This window comes from Berghia stephanieae, chromosome 2 (genome assembly GCF_034508935.2).
Source record: "Berghia stephanieae isolate SIO BIC M18660-M18661 chromosome 2, UCSD_Bste_1.3, whole genome shotgun sequence".
Lineage (NCBI taxonomy): Eukaryota > Metazoa > Mollusca > Gastropoda > Nudibranchia > Aeolidiidae > Berghia > Berghia stephanieae.
In genome coordinates this window covers 27,481,667-27,500,429 of record NC_088361.1, presented here as the reverse complement: position 1 = coordinate 27,500,429, position 18,763 = coordinate 27,481,667, and the positions used below count along the sequence as shown (strand labels likewise).

The window sequence follows — 18,763 nt, the reverse complement described above, 5'->3', positions numbered from 1 at the left end:
AGAGAGAGAGAGAGAGAGAGAGAGAGAGAGAGAGAAAGAAAAAGAGAGAAAGAAAAAGAGAGAGAGAGGGGGAAGGAGAGAGGGAGAGAGAGAAAGAAAAAGAGAGAGAGGTATTATATTAAATGTATGTATATATATATATATATATATATATATTTATAAGGGTATATAAAAACACGAGCAACTTCCACAATAAACCAATGTGCTGGGAAGATGGTGTGTAATTCAAATTCAAAATAAATGATTTGAAATCGTGAACAATTATTATGAGACATTTCACACAGCTTTCATTGAGCAATTCACGCTATTCCATGAATATCATATCATATCTTATTATTACTTTGCTATTATTTAAAAGGTACATCCACAAAAAAAAGGAAAAACAACAACAAACAAAACCCAACAACGATAATTAAAAAACCCTCCAAAAGATAACGTTTCAAAAAACAAACAAACAAAACATAAACCCCAAACAAAACAAAACAGCAACAAACAAACAAATCAACATAAAATACGACAAAACACCAATTGACAATTCATATTTTCCATGTATCAAATGCGTATATTATCGTTTTCAAAATTCTCATTTCATTAAATTTGTAATTTTTTGTGTGGATTTTTTAACTGACCAACACCCCCCCCCCCCCCCCCCCCCCCCCTCCAAAAAAACAAAAAAAAAAACAAATCCAAAACGAAACAAAACAAAAACAAAACAACCCCCCCCCCCAAAAAAAAAACAAAAAAAAAAAAAAAAACAAAACAACAACAACAAAAAAACAATACAAAAACATAGGGGGATAGAACACACAGCAAGTGCATTCCTGCCCACCATGGGAGGTCAGGAACTCCACTCAGAAAGCTGATGATTTAGCAGGTTATATAAATGAGAGAATCAATGAATGAACTTATTGAGCTTATTCAATAGATATCAACTTGTGGTTACCTAAAGTGATAAACTGAAGAAAGCCCACGAATCCAAGTCACTGGTTTTGGATTTTAAAATTTATTGTCAATTTCTTTTAAGATTAGAAGGAAAAAGATAAAAACAAAAAAGACTGTACTGACAACACAAAACACATACATAACCATACACACATTAATACCAAAATCTAGAGGTGCCTAAAGAGTCAACAAAATGTATAGTAAAATAAAGGGAGAAAAAATGACTCATGTAAAAGATACAACACAAAGTAAACGACATTTCGGCCTTTAGCCTTCTTCAAGTAAACGTAGGTAAGAAAATGGAATATATTATTATATTATATTACATTTGCATTATGATAAGTAAATGAGAAAAAGAGGTAAGAAAAGAAATTATAATCGGTAAACAAACACACACACACACACACACACACGCAACACACAACTTTTACCTATGATGTTTTCTTTTCTTACCCACTTTTTCTCATTTACTAACCATAATGCAAATGTAATAAATTTCCTTTTCTAATCTCCCTTTACCTAAAGAAGACTAAGGGCTGAAACGTCGTTTACTTTGTGTTGTATCTTTCATACGAGTCATTTTTACTCCCTTTATTTTACTATACAAACATGCATTAACATATCAAGACTGAACCAATTCACACATTAACGTTATAATGACGATTATTTTTGTTAACCAAAATCACCCAAAATTATCCCAACTATGCAATAACTAACAAGACAAAAATAAAAAACAGAAAAATAAACCCCAAAAAGAAAAAGAAAAAAGACAACAAAACAAAACAACCCTCCCCCCACAAAAAGACAAAACAAAAACAAAACACAAACAAACCGAAGAAAAACACAAACATAAACAAACTGAAAAATAAAATTGTTATCATTATTATTATCATTATATCATGATCATTAAGTTTGTCTTCACGAATCAAAATGATAATGAGGTAGATGGTGTGATTTTTCTTCTTTCATATTTCAGTTCAATTTGTAACAAGGAAATGGCAACCATTATGTTATTTGAATGAATTCTTAAAAAAAAAAATCTTATTTGATGGGAGTAGACGAGCTGTCTTTGTCGGATAAACGCAAAATTGTAAATTACATTTATATCTATTATTATATTGCTATAGGATGGGTCATTACCGGGTCCAGTAGCTTATTAAGAAAGTGCTCAATGAACATTATTTAGAGCACACAGTAATGAAAAGGAAAAAAAACAAATACAAACTAAAACCCAAACAATTTGAAGAAAAAACAAAACATGTCGTGTGTTATCAGCTGATAAAAAGATTTCCATTTTTAAATCAACTAATACCATGGGGAAAGTGGGGAACTGGCCGTCCTTATTTATAAATTATTGTTTCTTTCCTTTTCATTACACATGTATTTTAAATATTAAACTGTTATCAATAAAGATAAAAATTAGAAGAGAAAACTGTAATCTTACAAAGTCTACGAGGTGGATTTTTTACATCAAGGCATGGATGGGTTTACATTGGCAAGGCTAACCACTGGCATTCAGAGAAACAGACAAACAGATTGACAAAATCAACTTCCAAAAACGTCATTATGACTCAATTTCATTAATAACTAGCTTGAAACAACGCCATATTTTCCTTGTACTCCGCAAGCACCACGGTTCAAGATTTTTACTACCTCATAGTATCTCATCATTCACTTCTAACGATTGGGCAAATGCTAAGCTGAATGAAGAAATTCAAATATGGATGTAGAGAATAATAAAACACAACCCTGGATCTAATTTCTCAACTTCTTTTTTTCTTCCATATCATGTAAAGGAAGAGTGTATAGCAATTGGTCCCTTATAAATCTTTTTTTTTTCTTCCTGCGACAAGTTTCAAAATGGCAAGCTTAAAGCCTGAGCCACATTTCAAAAGAAACTATTAAGAAATTTAAAGAAAGACTCAGGAGCAGCTGACCAAGATTAATCTCAGGTGAAGTCCAGATATTTTCATGACCCCCTTGTCCACCCGGCAGTGATTCAATAGCTGGGTCTGTTCGATGGGGCAGAAAATACTTTGCGACAGACTAGAGTCCTATCCAAAGGGTAGCAAGCAAATGCTTTTGTCCGTTTCATGCTGTAGAAACTGGGATAAAACTCCAGCTCCATGGGATCAATGGCTCTTACTCATAAACAGTTCCATACAAAACTGACTACAGGGGTTTCATCATACTTCATTTTTACCAAACCAAACGGAAAGCAAATCTTGAAATTTGGATTTACTTGCAAAAACAAAGTACTAATTTTTTTTTCCTTTTTAATAAAAAATCACCCACAGTCAATTGCGTGAGGAACATCTCATGGCATTTCTTCTCTTACATTCAGACTGTTTGCGTGTATCAGCCCTATGACAGGACAAAGATGAATGAATGTTCAATGGTTTTATTTTATTATTAGGTATCTTCTCTTTATATCAGAAGCAAATTCAAAACTTCTTAACCAATAATTTAAGTAGAAATAAATATTACCAGAACTTCTCAAACAAAATCTTTTAACTTTTGAGGCCTAACATCCTAAACAGCAAAGACGCATTTCAACTGCACAGTGTGACCAGACAAACATTATGATCCATAAAAATAGTCAATTTCTTAAAAATCAACAAAAATAATGAAAATAAAATAAATTAAAATACTAGGTACTAGTACTAGAGAAAAAAAAAAGATATTAAAAGAGAAAAAGGGTGAGAAATGATATTGATGGCAGGATATTGTATATACCAACAATTTATATCATATATACAATTCAACGCATATTTAACGAATCAGTATCATTAATTACAATAATACATCACCCTCAACCCGACAAGACTAAACAGCATAAATGGATTAGACAAGGTTTTAAAACCACTTTTTACTAACGAATACATTATCACATATCACATATACTGAGAGAGAGAAAAAAAATGTTAACAATATGAAAATTAAAAAAATAAATAAATTGAAGACAGACTGAAAACGCTCTATTCTTTATGGTGATACAGAAAGAAAACAGAAAATTTTAAACTAGTGGGCTGATTGTAATTTAGTTCATTTCTTATTTATAATTTCAATTTCACAAATCAACAAGATGTGGCATTTGAATTATGTAGCAAAAGCTAATAGGACTGAGTTTCAATTACTTGAAAGAATTTGTAGAATCAATGAAGTCCATGACTTTGGAATCAAGCGTTCTATTACTAATACTGCTCTCTTGGTGAAAACGGATAAGATAACTCAGATGTGTTATGTTGCTTATGATCAAAAACTGAGTGGTGTGGTGGGTTGGTTTTTTTTTTCATTCTTGCATTTTTATTTCTGCTTTGTCTGGTACTATTTTATAAATCCAGTTTCAGCCTTTTATCTTACACCAGTGGAGGCCCACAAATTTGTTCTTTCCTTATGATTTTAAAATTTGAGTAAAATGAAACCTCACTTAAAAGTCAATGCCTGGATTGAATCAATCACCTTAAATCATCTTTTACGTTTCTCCTCATTTCTTTTTAACCATAAATAGCAATTGACAATAAGTTAATTAATGCTCCTGCCTCAATGCATGAATGCATTGCAGATTCCTGATTATATTACAGTTCACAAATAAATCACATTAGATTATCATTTAGTTGAATGTCTTTCTGTTCACCTTAATCACAAACTGAAATCACCTTTTTTTTATTGGTCACATTTCAAATCACAAACATATCCTTTATATGCGCCTTTATGAATAATGAAATAATGACCAAAAACAATGTGTTGTAGTGTAAAAAGGTCCACCATCAAACACAAAGGATAGTTATTTTAAAAAATGTAATCATAATGTACAGGAAAAATAAAATACTGAATTCAGTAATTTTTTTTTTTTAATGACTATTTAATTTTTTTCTCTTTATCTTAAGAATTATTTTTTCGTTTTCTTTTTTCCCCCCACTGACCCAATTTATAAATGTTTGCACAGTATCAAATAATTTGAAACTAAAATTACCTTTAAAAAAATCAAAAACAAACAACAACTCTATCATTAACACTTCTACACGGATTGTGAGACATCACAACAATTTTTTTTTTCATTTTTATTATTTATTCATATCAATCGGGATTAACTTAAACAGGGGAGAAAAGTGACAATCGAACTGGAGTTGGAACAATGAATGAAATAGGGGTTAATTGGAATACAACAACAACAATCTCTAACACTTGATGCAAAACTCAGGGGATGGAACTAGCTTTTCAAACAGAGATTGCCCATTTGAATCGTGGGTCAAAAATAAATTTCGAGTCAAAAGTTAAGAAGAATTGGGTAATTTGACTTTTTTGCAGTTATAGCAGCAGCAATGTCAATTTGACTAAAAATTCATGACTTAGTTATAAATTTCAATTTTCACTGCTGTCTTCATACTGATATACAAAAATATAAAGTTGCTTTTCTTTTTTTTTTTATATTTGAAAACAAATTATTACAACACCATTCAAAAGTAATCAAAACAATATAGGTGGCCTTTTATGTATTTTTTTTTTCAATATGATTTTTTTTTAAAGTACAAGAAAATTAAAAATGAAAACTAAAAAACAAGGAAAAAACGCCAAAGTCGTCATCTGGTAAATTTGAAAAGTTCCATCCCTGAAATTCTCATCAATTTTTAAACTGTTTTATTTTTACACATAATGCCACCAACCCACCATGAATGTACAAGAGGCAATGTAATTGTGTTGAGACCACCTTGTCCCACAGAGTGTACGGTAAAAGCAACATCAAATTTAAAAATTAGTAACCTTAAATTAAACAGTTTGCAATGGTTATGGAAAATATAATTTTCTATATTTACAAGGTTTCCATTCTCATATAACAAAACAAATAACAAATAATTTTTTCTCTCCACTTTGCCCATTGGAAAAAAAACAAAACAACAAAAAAGCTAAAAAACAACAAAATAATACAAATTCATCAAATAGCAATAGTTGTTCAACAACAGTAATTCAATAAACAAACAGAATTATTCATAACAAATTAAGTGCAGGAATACTTGTGATATTGTTACATTTTTCAACAAACATTTAAATTTCATTCAAATAAAATCTATATTGTTTTGCACAGCGTAATCAAGAATTTAATTGACGAACAATTTTAAAAAAAGATAATATAATAATATATCTAGCAAATTTCAAGCAACAAAAATAAAGAATAAAAAAAAACCCAAAAAAAACAAAACAAACAGCAACAATAAAGTTCACCGGATGTTCCTAATGATGCATATTACTATTGTCATTGAAAATGTAATGCAAGTGAATATCAAGAAATGCATTATGAAGCTAGGAGTGTTAGGTACACTAATCTGATTTAAACATACAAATTACCTACAAAATCACCATAAAACCCATGCATATATAAAGAGTGTGGTAAAGCTGTCATGAAATCAAAATGGTTTTAAAGATTGCCATGATTTAACACAAAACCCCCCTTGAACTTCAATAATTCATCGACACCAGCAATTAATTTAAAAATAAATGAATCCGCCCATCAAATATATGTTTAAAGAAATATAAAATAACACTTATGTGGCACCTCCTTAAAGTCATTTCAGGGCCTATATTATAAAAGGAAGATGATGAGATTGTCAAAGGTTTCTAGATACATATAGTTTGCACCCAAGAAAATATAGGACAAAGGGAACTGGTTCATTCTTGTAGAGAACAGAACTACTCTTGCACAGATGCAACTGTTGCTGCTTGAAGCTCGAAGGAGTAAATAACAATGAAAAAATAAGCTTCAATCTAACTCACAAAGACAAATTATGTTGATGGTTTGGGTAGAAGTTTCAATTTAATTTACACAGAGAATTGATGTTCCAAGTTTCGGGTTTTCCCTTTGTCTGCAAAATACGATGAATGAAGACGAATATTCAATTTAAGAGTCTAATTCGTCAAATTTAATAGACAAAAAGGAAATCTGAAACATCAACATTATTTGTTTTTGTACATTTTAAATTGATGAGGCTTCTATTCCATTTCGCCATTGCTATTTTCCCTGGTACAGGCACGAATATCCCGGTTTGATACCAATTTAACCCTGTGTCATTCTCTTATCCTTGCACTTACATTTACTATCACTGTTTGATAAAGATAACATCAATTGACATATCATAAGTATATTACGTAGAATATATAAATCAAATGAAATATATGAAACCATTGACGACAGCATTCAAGTACCCTGTTCCATGATGAACTTGAAAACAAATAATGCGTTCATTGGATGAGAAATTGTACTTTAATGAAGAAATGGTGAAATCTGAGGTGTGTTGTAGGTCAATTCATAGGGAAAATCCTGACTAACTTGCCTTGTAGAGACAAAACACATTTATTTCTTATCATTTGGTGTTGAAAACCTTTACTTCAAGTATTTTCATTGACTAAGATGACCCCTAACTTGTCACAGAGTCTCAACAAAATTAAAGTCATTCATCAAGAAAAATCTCAAAACCTATTTCAAAAGATCTTTTGGATAGCAACAAATGAATTTTAATTATGCCATCAATACTATCAAGGAATTTGAGAGTTGAATGTGAAGCCCTTTAAGGCCAGGCAAAGACCACTATACAAATGTTTAAAAACTAAGAAAAAAAAATTATTGAGCTTTTATATAGCACAATATCCAGTAAACATGCTCAAAGCGCTTTGCAAGGGATCCCTAGCGTCAACATGTAGGGCGAGACATGACGCCGTTAAGGCAATATTACCTCTTTTCTAGCTGACAGAGACAATGCGTTAACAACCAAGTACTCATTTTACATCTGAGTATGGTGAGAGATTGTGATTAAAGAGTCTTTCCCAAGGACTCAACTATGCACCGTTCATAGCAGGACTGGAACCCAGGACATTCCGATCTGAAGGTGAGTGTCATACAACTAGACCACATTGATGCAAAAATATATCATCAATTCTCACACCTGTAAGAGGTGAGACATTTTTACAAATTGAGGTTAATCTTGATAAATCAAAATTAGAAGTCAAAGCCATCTGGTCAAAATTAACTGAGAATGGCGGTTCTGTTTATTCCTATTGGTGAGGAATTCAAAACAAACCAGTGAGTTCGGGTCTCATCTTGTGTTGTCATTTGATATCAACTTTGACCATCAAAGCCTCGGAGATGAACGTGTAAATATATATCACTAAGTGAATTTCTGGCTTACACGGAATGCACATCCATTGAAGAACAGTCATCTCTTTTGAGAGGCATAGCTGACCTGAGGTTCTATCCACAGTAAAGGCCACCTATTTTTAAATTTTAAAAATGTTTGTATTTTTCTTTCGGCTTTCTCTGGAACAGCTTCATACACTCCTTTTTACAGTTGCAGCTTTGAATAGATGATGGCAAGGAAGTGGATAGACAGTGCATGCCCAATGTGTGATACAATTTTTAAAAAGATTGCTTTGGGTTGGGATACATCAAAAGACAATATAATAGTAGCGAATATATTTAGAGGATAAAAGGGAAAATGTGGTCATTTGGTCTATTTCTTTGTAAAGACGGCATCGTTTTCTGCAAATATGAAACATTGTCAAATATCCACATTTAATTCACCTTTTACTTATTGAGAATTGTTGAGATTTTTTTAACCCATGTATTTGCAGTGCCTTATAGAGGAGATTCACATATGTTAGAGAATGAGAGGACATCTCAAGTAAAGTTTCAGAGAATAGTTGACAGCAAGAGCTTTGCCCTTCTTTCCTATTTATCAAACAAATCTCAATGATGATTTTCAATTGTCTGAAAATTACATCATTTTGATTGGTTGGAAAAACCCCAAAGCAAGCACTTTTGGAATGTGTCTTTGACATGTGCTCATATAATCCGACCTTACGTGAATCACCCTTATTTGGCTGTTGACGTTCATACTGCATGGGTATCATTCCTGTAAGCAAATTCACAATGCTACTGCTATCTGTCCTTAAAGTTAATTATGAACACTGCTTTCCACTGACAAAACATGTCTTTCTCTATTTGGCCAGAAAGCTTTTATTTCAGAACTCATCGGTGAAAACGCTCTTGACTGGTCAAAAAGTTCCAACACTGATCTCATGTCTGGTCTTTTTCCTTCACAACTGTAAAATCTAGCCTTTCCCCCATGGTTATTGTACAGAAAATAACAAATGCACACTGGGTTCCGATTCCAAGGACACTTTCTCCAAGAAACGATAATCCTTGTTTGCTTGTAAAATTGCATTCAACATATCAGTAATTATCCTGTAGTTTCCTTTTGAGAAAAAAAAGAAAAAGAAAGAGTGAAACTCCCCCCCCCCCCCCCCCTTTCCGTCTCCTTGTCCAGGTTTTTGCTAAAGTTACATTTCCATTAACCATACCTTTGAACATTAAAGTCAAATCAGTGCCGGAGAGTAAGACAGACGATCAATATATGAAGATTTTATGAACAGCAACCATTTTGAGTTGTCAGATTGCCACTGGTTGCCAAATTGTCATGAGATAAAAATATGCAACCCATTGGTTGGAATCGTGTCTTTTTCGACTGGTGTATCGATGAAAACCTAAGCAGACCTGTAAGTATTTTTAAAATGCTTTCCATAAAATAGTGTGTTTGAAAACGATATTCCAATCTAGATGAAGTAGAAAGAATTTGCCGGTCAACATAGTACATTTATCCAGTCCAATCCATCAGGAATTTAGTCAGAACAACAATTGGATTCGGCTGCATCTTGACGACATATTGGGCATGTACGGTTAGTCTAAAATGAAGAAAGAATAATAAAATCAGTAAAGATGAAAGAAAAAATCCTGATGATGATGATGATGATGACGACGATAATAATAATAATAATAATAATAATAATAATAATAATAATAATAATAATAATAATAATAATAATAATAATAATAATAACAACAGTAATAATAACATTATTCTTGCAGATGGATTTGACAACATATAGCTCTAAAGCAGACAATCTTAAAGACTCCATTAAAGAGGAAAATATTATCAAAGAAAACATACGTACTTTTAGCCACTTGTCTACACACTTGGCATGGAACTCATGAGAACAGGGTAGCACGCGTAAAAGTTGCTTGGCCTCAAAGTCGCACATGCACACGACGCATGAAGTTTGGTCTGACTCAGCACGCTCTGCCTCAAAGTTGAATCGATAAGCTGGGAGCTGTTCTATGTCACTCTTGGTCAGGCCCTTCTGCTTGGCCTCTCCCAGACGCTCCGCTAAAGACAACAAGGCCTGAAACAGATAATAGAAAACATTGGCCAAAAGTGAACGAAGAATTAAAAAAAAAAGAGAGACAAATCTCAAGGTGAATGCCATAACATTTGTTGTGATATTTGTGTGTTTGCTATAATTATTCTGTTGAGAACTGATAAGCACCATGTGATAGTAGCTAGTGCTTTTTCATTTACATAAAAATTTCTCTCTTCAGTCTCCAGTAAACTGGCGTTCTAAAAACTGTGCTATGGCCCATAGATTTAAATAGAACAACAACTTCAAAAACCATAAGGGCTTCTATTTCTGTAATGAAACTATGAAATGTGCTATTTTGGGAAAAAAAAAAATTTTTTTTTTACTTATATGTAAAATTCAGTGTGAATTTGCGGTGAACTTCTCTGACAGCTACATTAATCTACTAAATCTCAATCTAAGATGCAACATGAGTTTATCATTTGTGTCAGGACTGACCCCGTGTGTTAGGAATATCCATAAAATAAAGATTTCCTTGGTAGTTTAACTCTTTATCTACCCACATGTCAGCATTATTGTTTACTGTTAAAAAAAAATAAATTGATACGTGGTCTCTTGTATTATTTTAAAATTGATACTTAGTTTCTTGTATTATTTTCATCCCTTCAAATATTGACTACATTTATTTCTTGAATCTGTATCTGATACAGAGCATAAACTGGACTCAGCAATCAACAACATAGAGAGGAAATATTTTACCTGATCATACTAAAATAAAAACACAAAAATTTATAAATTTACACATTCATTGAGAATTTTTCTTTTTCAAAAATAAATATAAAAGTTGAATTAAAAGAAAAAAAAGATAAAAAAATAAATAAATTAAAAATCAATAACCCTGCCTACCTCATAATTTTCCACTTCCTCTGGGTTGTCCATGTCCCTACCATAGGGTGGCATCGGCTGGTTGCCAAGCATGGCTCTGTAGTGAATAGACAAAAGGAATAAATTACAGTCATATGTAGTCTTGACCAACATATGGGACGAAGCATGAAGTCAAAAACCTTTGTAATTAAATGTAAATTTACAAAGTTCAAAGTTTATTCAATCTTAGGCTTTCGCCAATAAATCAAAAATTTGATGCCAACAGACATGAAAGTGTAAAAAAAAAGAAGAAAAAAAAGGTAAATGGAACCAAAAAATAAACTGATACACCACACAAAAATACAACAATCGTAATACCATCAATACGTACAATAATAATAATAATAATAATAATAATAATAATAATAATAATAATAATAATAATAATAATAATAATAATAATGATAATAATAATAATAATAATAATAATAATGATAATAATAATAATAATATTAATAATAATAATAATAATAATAATAATAATAATAATAATAATAATAATAATAATAATAATAATAATAATAATAATAATAATAATAATAATAATAATAAGAAGAAGAAGAAGAAGAAGAAGAAGAAGAAGAAGAAGAAGAACAAGAAAAAGAAGAACAAGAAGAAGAAGAAATCAATAATAATAACAATAATAATATTACCATCATCACTACACCCCAATCATCACCGTTACCACCAACACCATTACCATTATCACTACCACTTTCACCATCACTTTTACATATCCAATCAGTTTTTATCATTAAAAAAAAATAAATAAATAAATAAAAAATAAAAATAAAATATTGATACCCATCACAACAGACCTCCTCACGACGACGATAATTCCCGTAGTACTACCGCTAAATCCCGAGCTGGATATAATAAAGGTTTTTAATTATATGTCATTTCTTGAAAACGAAGTTCTGGTGCCAGAGCTATCACATAGAGTTAAAAATATTTTTCCCCACGCATTATAAGGACAAACTGGTGATTTTTAAGGGTAGTTAAAATACCTACGATGTTATTTACCCTGAAAACTACTTATTACATTTTCCTATTTCAAGTAGGCAGGTCTGCTATGATAAGTATCAGTTCCATAGTCAAAATAAGACAAACAAAAATAACTTTGATTTTAATCAATAATCCATACAATTTGATGACAACATACATGAAAGTGAGAAAAAATGGTAAATGAAACCAAAGCATAAAATGATACCATAAATAATCATAAAAATACAACATTGTAATACCACCAATACTTACAATAATAGTAGTAGTAGTAATAATAATAATAATAATAATAATAATAATAATAATAATAATAATAATAATAATAATAATAATAATAATAATAATAATTGTAAAAATAACAGAAGCGCCACAGCAATAATATCTAGTATTGTATTTGTAAATGAGGACCACACTTATATCCCATCCAAAAAAAAAGATAATCTAACGCTATTGTTTACATATACTCACACCATTTCACCTTATACGAAACCAAAACCCATTAACAAAGCACTCTTTGTGGTTTAGAAAAAGAAGAGCACGACTCTTAAATCTCTACAAATAGGAATTTACCCAGAGCCCACATGATACAGTTTCCTCAGTGATGCCACTCAGGCTTAAAATTGAAAGCTGGAGTGAAGAGCTTTTATGGTTTTCTTAGTGACATTTAGCCCAGATCAGAACACTTGTTTCATTTTATGTATCAATATTTAAAGGTAACCCGCAAATGGGTAAAAAAATATATTCATAAACCTGATAAAACAAATTTAAGTTTTTCATGTCTTTCTGACATGATGGGGGTGGGGGCTTTGTAACTGGTCAAACTATGACATAAAGGCTTTTTCAGGCCAAATTTAAAATAGTGTTTTGTAATTGTATCTCTACTCTGCAGTTATAAGACCGTAAGAAGTTCAGTCTGCCTGATGAATACAAAAATGGTTATGGTAAACTTACAGGAACTGGAGTAGGAATCCTGGAGTGTAGTGATGTTGTTGCATCCTGACTCGACTGCGTGTGCTTGACCTCCTGGAGTAAGGTCTTGAGAGGGAGCCCTATGGAGATGACAAAAAGCAGATGGTAATTAAAGATGAGTATGACAAGAAGGTAAAAGAATTTTTTAATTTTTTTTTTAAATTAAAGAATAATTGTTTTTAGGCTGATTTCTAACCAAAAAGAATGATTAACAATACTGCCCTTCCCTGACAAAACAAATTTTTTCAATTGGCCAGAAAACTTCAAATGTCTTCAATAAGAATTTATTCTGAACTGATCAAAAAGTCTTGTACCTCAGACTTCAAAGACCTTCTGGTTAGAGACTTTTTGACAGGTTGAGGGCCATCTAAACTGATATTTGATATTTTTTTGGTCAGAAATACTTTGACAATCAAGACTAAGGGGAAAGACAAATGAAGTTCTAAGTATAATCATTTTTTTATCTTGACAACTTTCATACTAAATGAGAAGACCTGTGGTATGTTATACAAACAATCACTTGTTTAAGTTGTCCCGTTGTGTTTTCGACACCAATACTCCATAATGGAGTACCATTCCTGCTGTTGGTAATAAATTTGACAAAATGCATCATAAATTAATGTGTGTTGCTTGCTCTCACCTTCGCATGAAATAAAATTTATTTTTTCCCCCATTACTTTCCATTCTCCGGGATTATTATCCATTCACAAATTGTCACAATTCATTAAAAGAGTAACAATAACAATCACAGTGAGTCATTGCATGTTGGTGAACTGCATGGAAAAAAATACCATTCCCCCCCGCCCCCATCCCGTAAAAAAAAAAATTTGTTTCCCTCTTAGTGAAGGACCCATTCAGGGCCAAGTCTAGGATAGATATACAGTGGAAAGAGAAATAAGATAAATGGTTCCAATTTTGAAAGAAAAAAAAAGAGAACACCACCCTGCAAAAAAACAAAAACAAACCAAATCAAAACATGCCAAAATCAAACAACTTACATAGAAGTCAGGAGGGGCAGGATGTACGGTGGGTTCCTGCAACAAGACTGGTTGTGAGGTTGCCAGGTGGTGGGGGAGTGTGGGGGCAGCGTGGGTTGGGTGGCCTGGGTGGGTGGCTGAAGCGATGGCAGTGGCTGCAGCAGCGGCAGCAGCAGCAGCATGGTGATGGTGATGGTGGTGGTAGCCGGCAGCTGGGTGGATTGGGTAGACGCTGGCACCTCCTCCTCGCTGGTCAGCTAAAGTGGACCGTACTACGTCTTCATCCTGTTGGAGGGATTTGAACATTAAATTCTATTTGGAAAGAATGAATCGGACCTGACATTGGCAACAGCAACAAAATAAATCTTAATCTCCATAATTTAAGAACAAAATATGTGTAGACTTTTATCCCCCAAATTTCTAGATTAAAAAAAAAAAAAAGTATCATAACAAAAAGAATGAAATTGATCTTTAAGTGATACAAATTGTCAATTTCAGTCCTTAGACTTAATGTAGTGTAGTTAAAAAATTGGTCCTATATATACTTCCTATCTAGTAGTAGCAACCAAAAAAATGTCCTAAGTTGACCAAATTTAGCCACTCAAACCATCTGTACCATGATGTAACTATAGTATGTCAGCTTCTGTACATATTGATGCTATACATTTAGTTAAAGAACTCATAACACCCGGCCGTCAGATATAACGCACAAACACACAAAACAATGTCTAACGTAACAGGTTTATGGTCTGAATAATACAATTTAGTGAGAACTACTCATAAAAATAGCTGGCTGAGTGACGTCAATTTCATTCTATCAATAGCTATATATAGGAAGTGGATCTATACCGCACTAAACACTTGGATATTTGAGCAATACTATTCAACTAACATTTTTTAAAATTACTGATCTATTACTATCAAAGATTTTTTATCTCTACATTCATTGACTAAATTTTGAGTTTGAGGACGGTTTTGTCCTAGTTGGGGGTCATCGGGTCATCTAATCCATGATCTGATAACCAGAAAACTTCTGACTTAAAATGAAAAAAAAAAAGTGTCATTTTCCCCAGCATAGATTTTCACTGTTCCCTTATCTACATAAACTTTTACAAAAGATGGTAACATGAACCTACCTGTGAACTTTGAACTCTGTGATGAGGGTGGGGATGATGGAAAACAGCTGAATGATGGGTGGGTGGTTGTTGGTGTGGGTGAGAATGACGATGTTGTTGTTGCTGTTGCTGGTGGTGATGGTGATGATGATGGTGAAGAGCAGCAGCAGCGGCCGACAGCTGGGAGGATGGTGGGATGGGTAGTTGTGCTTGAGTGGGGTGGGGGGCTGCGACAGGGTGAGGGGCTTGGGGGGGGGGGTGTGAGGTGTGGTGGGCGGTGGCTGGGAGGTACTGAGTGGGTACAGGGTGGGGTAGGTTGCAATGGGGGAGGGAACACGACTGGAGACGCATGGGAAGGCTTGCCAAGGACCAGGAAGGCACTGGGGTGGTCCCACTCATGTGGACCGGGGGTACTGCAGGTGCGCACAGACCCAAGGGATGTCGGTGGGCTGCTGTCGCACACATGGGGAGGTAGGTAGTAGGACCAACAGGCATCTGACCGGCTAGGGTGGCCTGGAGATGTAAGGGGGAAAAAATGAGTATAAATATATGGGAATGAATTTGTGATTAAATCGGTTGATCATTATTCTTTAAATATGCTTAACTAAATTCTGCATTTCCAGTTTCACCATGTTCAAAACATCAAAAAATCTTGACTGCACCCGTGATCGATCTCGTTCCCTTTGATTGTGAAGCAAGTGCTCTACTACCTGAGAATCGGGACCCAAGTTGTAATGTATAACATGGGAAGTTTGGCTTATCTAAGTTTCTGTAAACAGTCACAATTGCTTGCTCCTCTACCCTTTGAATAGGATGTTTTTCACTAAATCAAGAAGATCCAGCAACACAATGGCTGCTGGGTGGTCAGACAAAAATGAGTGTAAAATGCCTTTCCTAATGACATACCAACCGTCAGAATGACTAATCACCTGCCCCAACCATCGGATCTAACCTATGTTGTGTTATGAGTCGACAACTGTAGTGCTATACCTGAGAGACACTCGCTCTTGTAAAAACCATCACTAATCAAAAATAGGTACTCATTCACACCTGACTTCTTAATAGTTTATTTACTCTATATGGGGCAATGTGTTTAAAGTGTCTTACCTATAGAAAATAAATGCCAGGACTAGAGTCTTGGGACCGCTACCACATATCTGCCCTACTCTGAACAAGTCTACAACTTTGGCATGAAAACATGTCCTTTAAATATCAATCCATCAAAATGATCCTCATCTTGTTTTTTAAAAAAAAACAAAAACAAAAAAAACCCCCCCCAAAAACAAACAAACAAACAACAACGACTCTTAAACATGGGACTTCCTTTGGAGGACGAGCTTTCAGGTCAACATTATAAAAATATGTTAGTTGAAATCCCTTCACTGATCACTTTCCACATCATTTTGACCTTAGAAGAGTTTTAAAAATGTCATGGCCTCATTGATAAAATGGAAGGCTTTTATGGACATTTATTCAGAACCCACTTGTTCACTTTGTTTCACTATGAGGGAGCAGCAGGCTCTGGTGTAAGATAAAAATCTGAAAATGTAAGTAGGAAACAGTGTAAGACAAAGCAAAAAGCAAAAAGCAAAATGCAAGATTAATCAAATCAGGAGGTCTGGGCTTCGATTCCCAGTCGAGGCAGGCAGGTTATTTCTTGGATTTTTCTGTCTGTTTTGTCTGGCACTGTTCACTACTTTCCAAAAAAAAAAAAAAGAAAAAGAAAAAAAGAAAGAAAGTCCATTAGTTTTATATATAACCGACCAAATAAGTGGCAGGTCTGTTTTGTTCACTTTTCACGTCTGCCTGTTGATGGTTAAATTCTTCTAATTACCTGCTCCAGATGCTCCAGACTAGCTGGGGCATGTTGAGCCGACAACATAGCCGACGGATGGATCTGCCTGGCCAAAAGGGCTGGAGAGGCGGCCACATGCAAGTGATGGTGGTGGTGGCTGGCGGCGGGATGGTGCTGATGGTGGTATGCTGCTGCTGCTGCTGCTGCCGCTGCCGCCGCCGCTGCTGCTCCGAGCACTCGGTAACTTTCGTCGGAGGACGCCGTGGTGGAAGATGATGTGGGCAACGATGAGGATGATGATGACGATGAGGAAGCGGATGACTGGATGGAGGACGATAGTGAGGAAGATGCTGATGATGGCAGCGAGGACGATAAAGATGAGGAACTGTTGATGTTGTTGTTGGTAGTAGTGGTGGTAACTCCTCTTTCACGAGTTCTACGACGAGAACTATGATGGCTGAAATGAGAAGAAAGACATAAAAAAATACGAGTTAATATTTATTTTAATATCCAGATATGGGTAAGGAGACAAGCAGTAAAATGAGAGAGAGAGAGAGAGAGAGAGAGAGAGAGAGAGAGAGAGAGAGAGAGAGAGAGAGAGAGAGAGAGAGAGAGAGAGAGAGAGAGAGAGAGAGAGAGAAAATCCGTCTCGACATTTAAGGGTTAAAGCTACCCGCCCAAATTTACGCACAATGACAAAAGGCCTTCTCCAATTTTGGTCAGTGAAATAGCTCGATCGACCAGCATGACTCACACTTGCCAAACAACCTAAACCTTAAGGATTCTTATCTTTTCAGAAGCCTCGGGTTTAAAACTTTTGGACCATTTATGTGTCATCTTAATCTATCAATAATTTATTGTAAAAAAAAAAAAGTTTTGAGGCCAGAATTGGAAAACGTGTTATGTCATTGTGAGTCAGCACAGCCAAGCAGTTATATAGTAAGCCCCCAAGAGGACATGACCGTGTCGACTGGAGGTTGAGGACCCCAATCCGATAAGGACACACACACTACATTGTTTGCACGGCTGCTGGCCTGCTGGCTGAGGGGGCGGCAAGGAGTGGGGGGGGGGGGGGGGGGGGGGGGGGGGGGGGGGGGGGGGGGGGGGGGGGATGTGGCAAACACACACCTGTGGACTCTCGAAGTGGATGGATAGACTCTCTCTCTCTCTCTCTCTCTCTCTCTCTCTCTCTCTCTCTCTCTCTCTCTCTCTCTCTGTGTGTGCGTGTGTGTGTGTGTGCGTGTGTGTGTGTGTGTGTGTGTGTGTGTGTGTGTGTGTGTGTGTGTGACATATTTATTATTTGATATGGGAGAGAGACCATACGCTGTTTTCTAAATACAACTCTTGTGAAAGATAACAAAACGCTCCTTTGTTTTAAAAACACTGATAATAATAATAATAATAATAATAATAATAATAATAATAATAATAATAATAATAATAATAATAATAATAATAATAATAATGATGATGATGCTGATGAAAAATAAAATAAATAAATAATTAAATAAAATGCAAACAACACAACAACATCACATGTGTATCATTTTTTTTTCAGAATAAACCCACAACGGATGATGAAAATGAACTAGATACCGGCGTGACCGATGTAGACGAATAATAATAATAATAATAATAATAATAATAATAATAATAATAATAATAATAATAATAATAATAATAATAATAATAATAATAATAATAATAATAATATTTTCACTGTGACCAAAAAAAAAAAAAAAATTAAAAAAAAAACAAAAAAACACACACACACATATAGAAAGAAAAAGAAAAAAGAAAAGAACAAAAACCGGACACACAATAAAAAAAAAATAATGTAACAAAAAAAA

General features: G+C 34.0%; 1 protein-coding gene across 1 annotated transcript in view; it reads right to left on the bottom strand.

Moving 5' to 3' along the window:
• Nucleotides 1–4,991: 4,991 nt before the first annotated feature.
• Nucleotides 4,992–18,763, bottom strand: part of LOC144964609 (uncharacterized) — an 86,511-nt gene continuing 72,739 nt past the window's right edge. The window contains exons 5-11 of the mRNA XM_078899080.1: nucleotides 16,953–17,370; nucleotides 15,140–15,631; nucleotides 14,025–14,288; nucleotides 13,009–13,106; nucleotides 11,035–11,110; nucleotides 9,946–10,173; nucleotides 4,992–9,675 (exon numbers count right to left, since the gene is read on the bottom strand). Of these exons, the coding sequence (XP_078755206.1) occupies nucleotides 9,613–9,675; nucleotides 9,946–10,173; nucleotides 11,035–11,110; nucleotides 13,009–13,106; nucleotides 14,025–14,288; nucleotides 15,140–15,631; nucleotides 16,953–17,370 (1,639 nt within the window). The 3' untranslated portion in view covers nucleotides 4,992–9,612. The remainder of the gene's footprint in view (nucleotides 9,676–9,945; nucleotides 10,174–11,034; nucleotides 11,111–13,008; nucleotides 13,107–14,024; nucleotides 14,289–15,139; nucleotides 15,632–16,952; nucleotides 17,371–18,763) is intronic.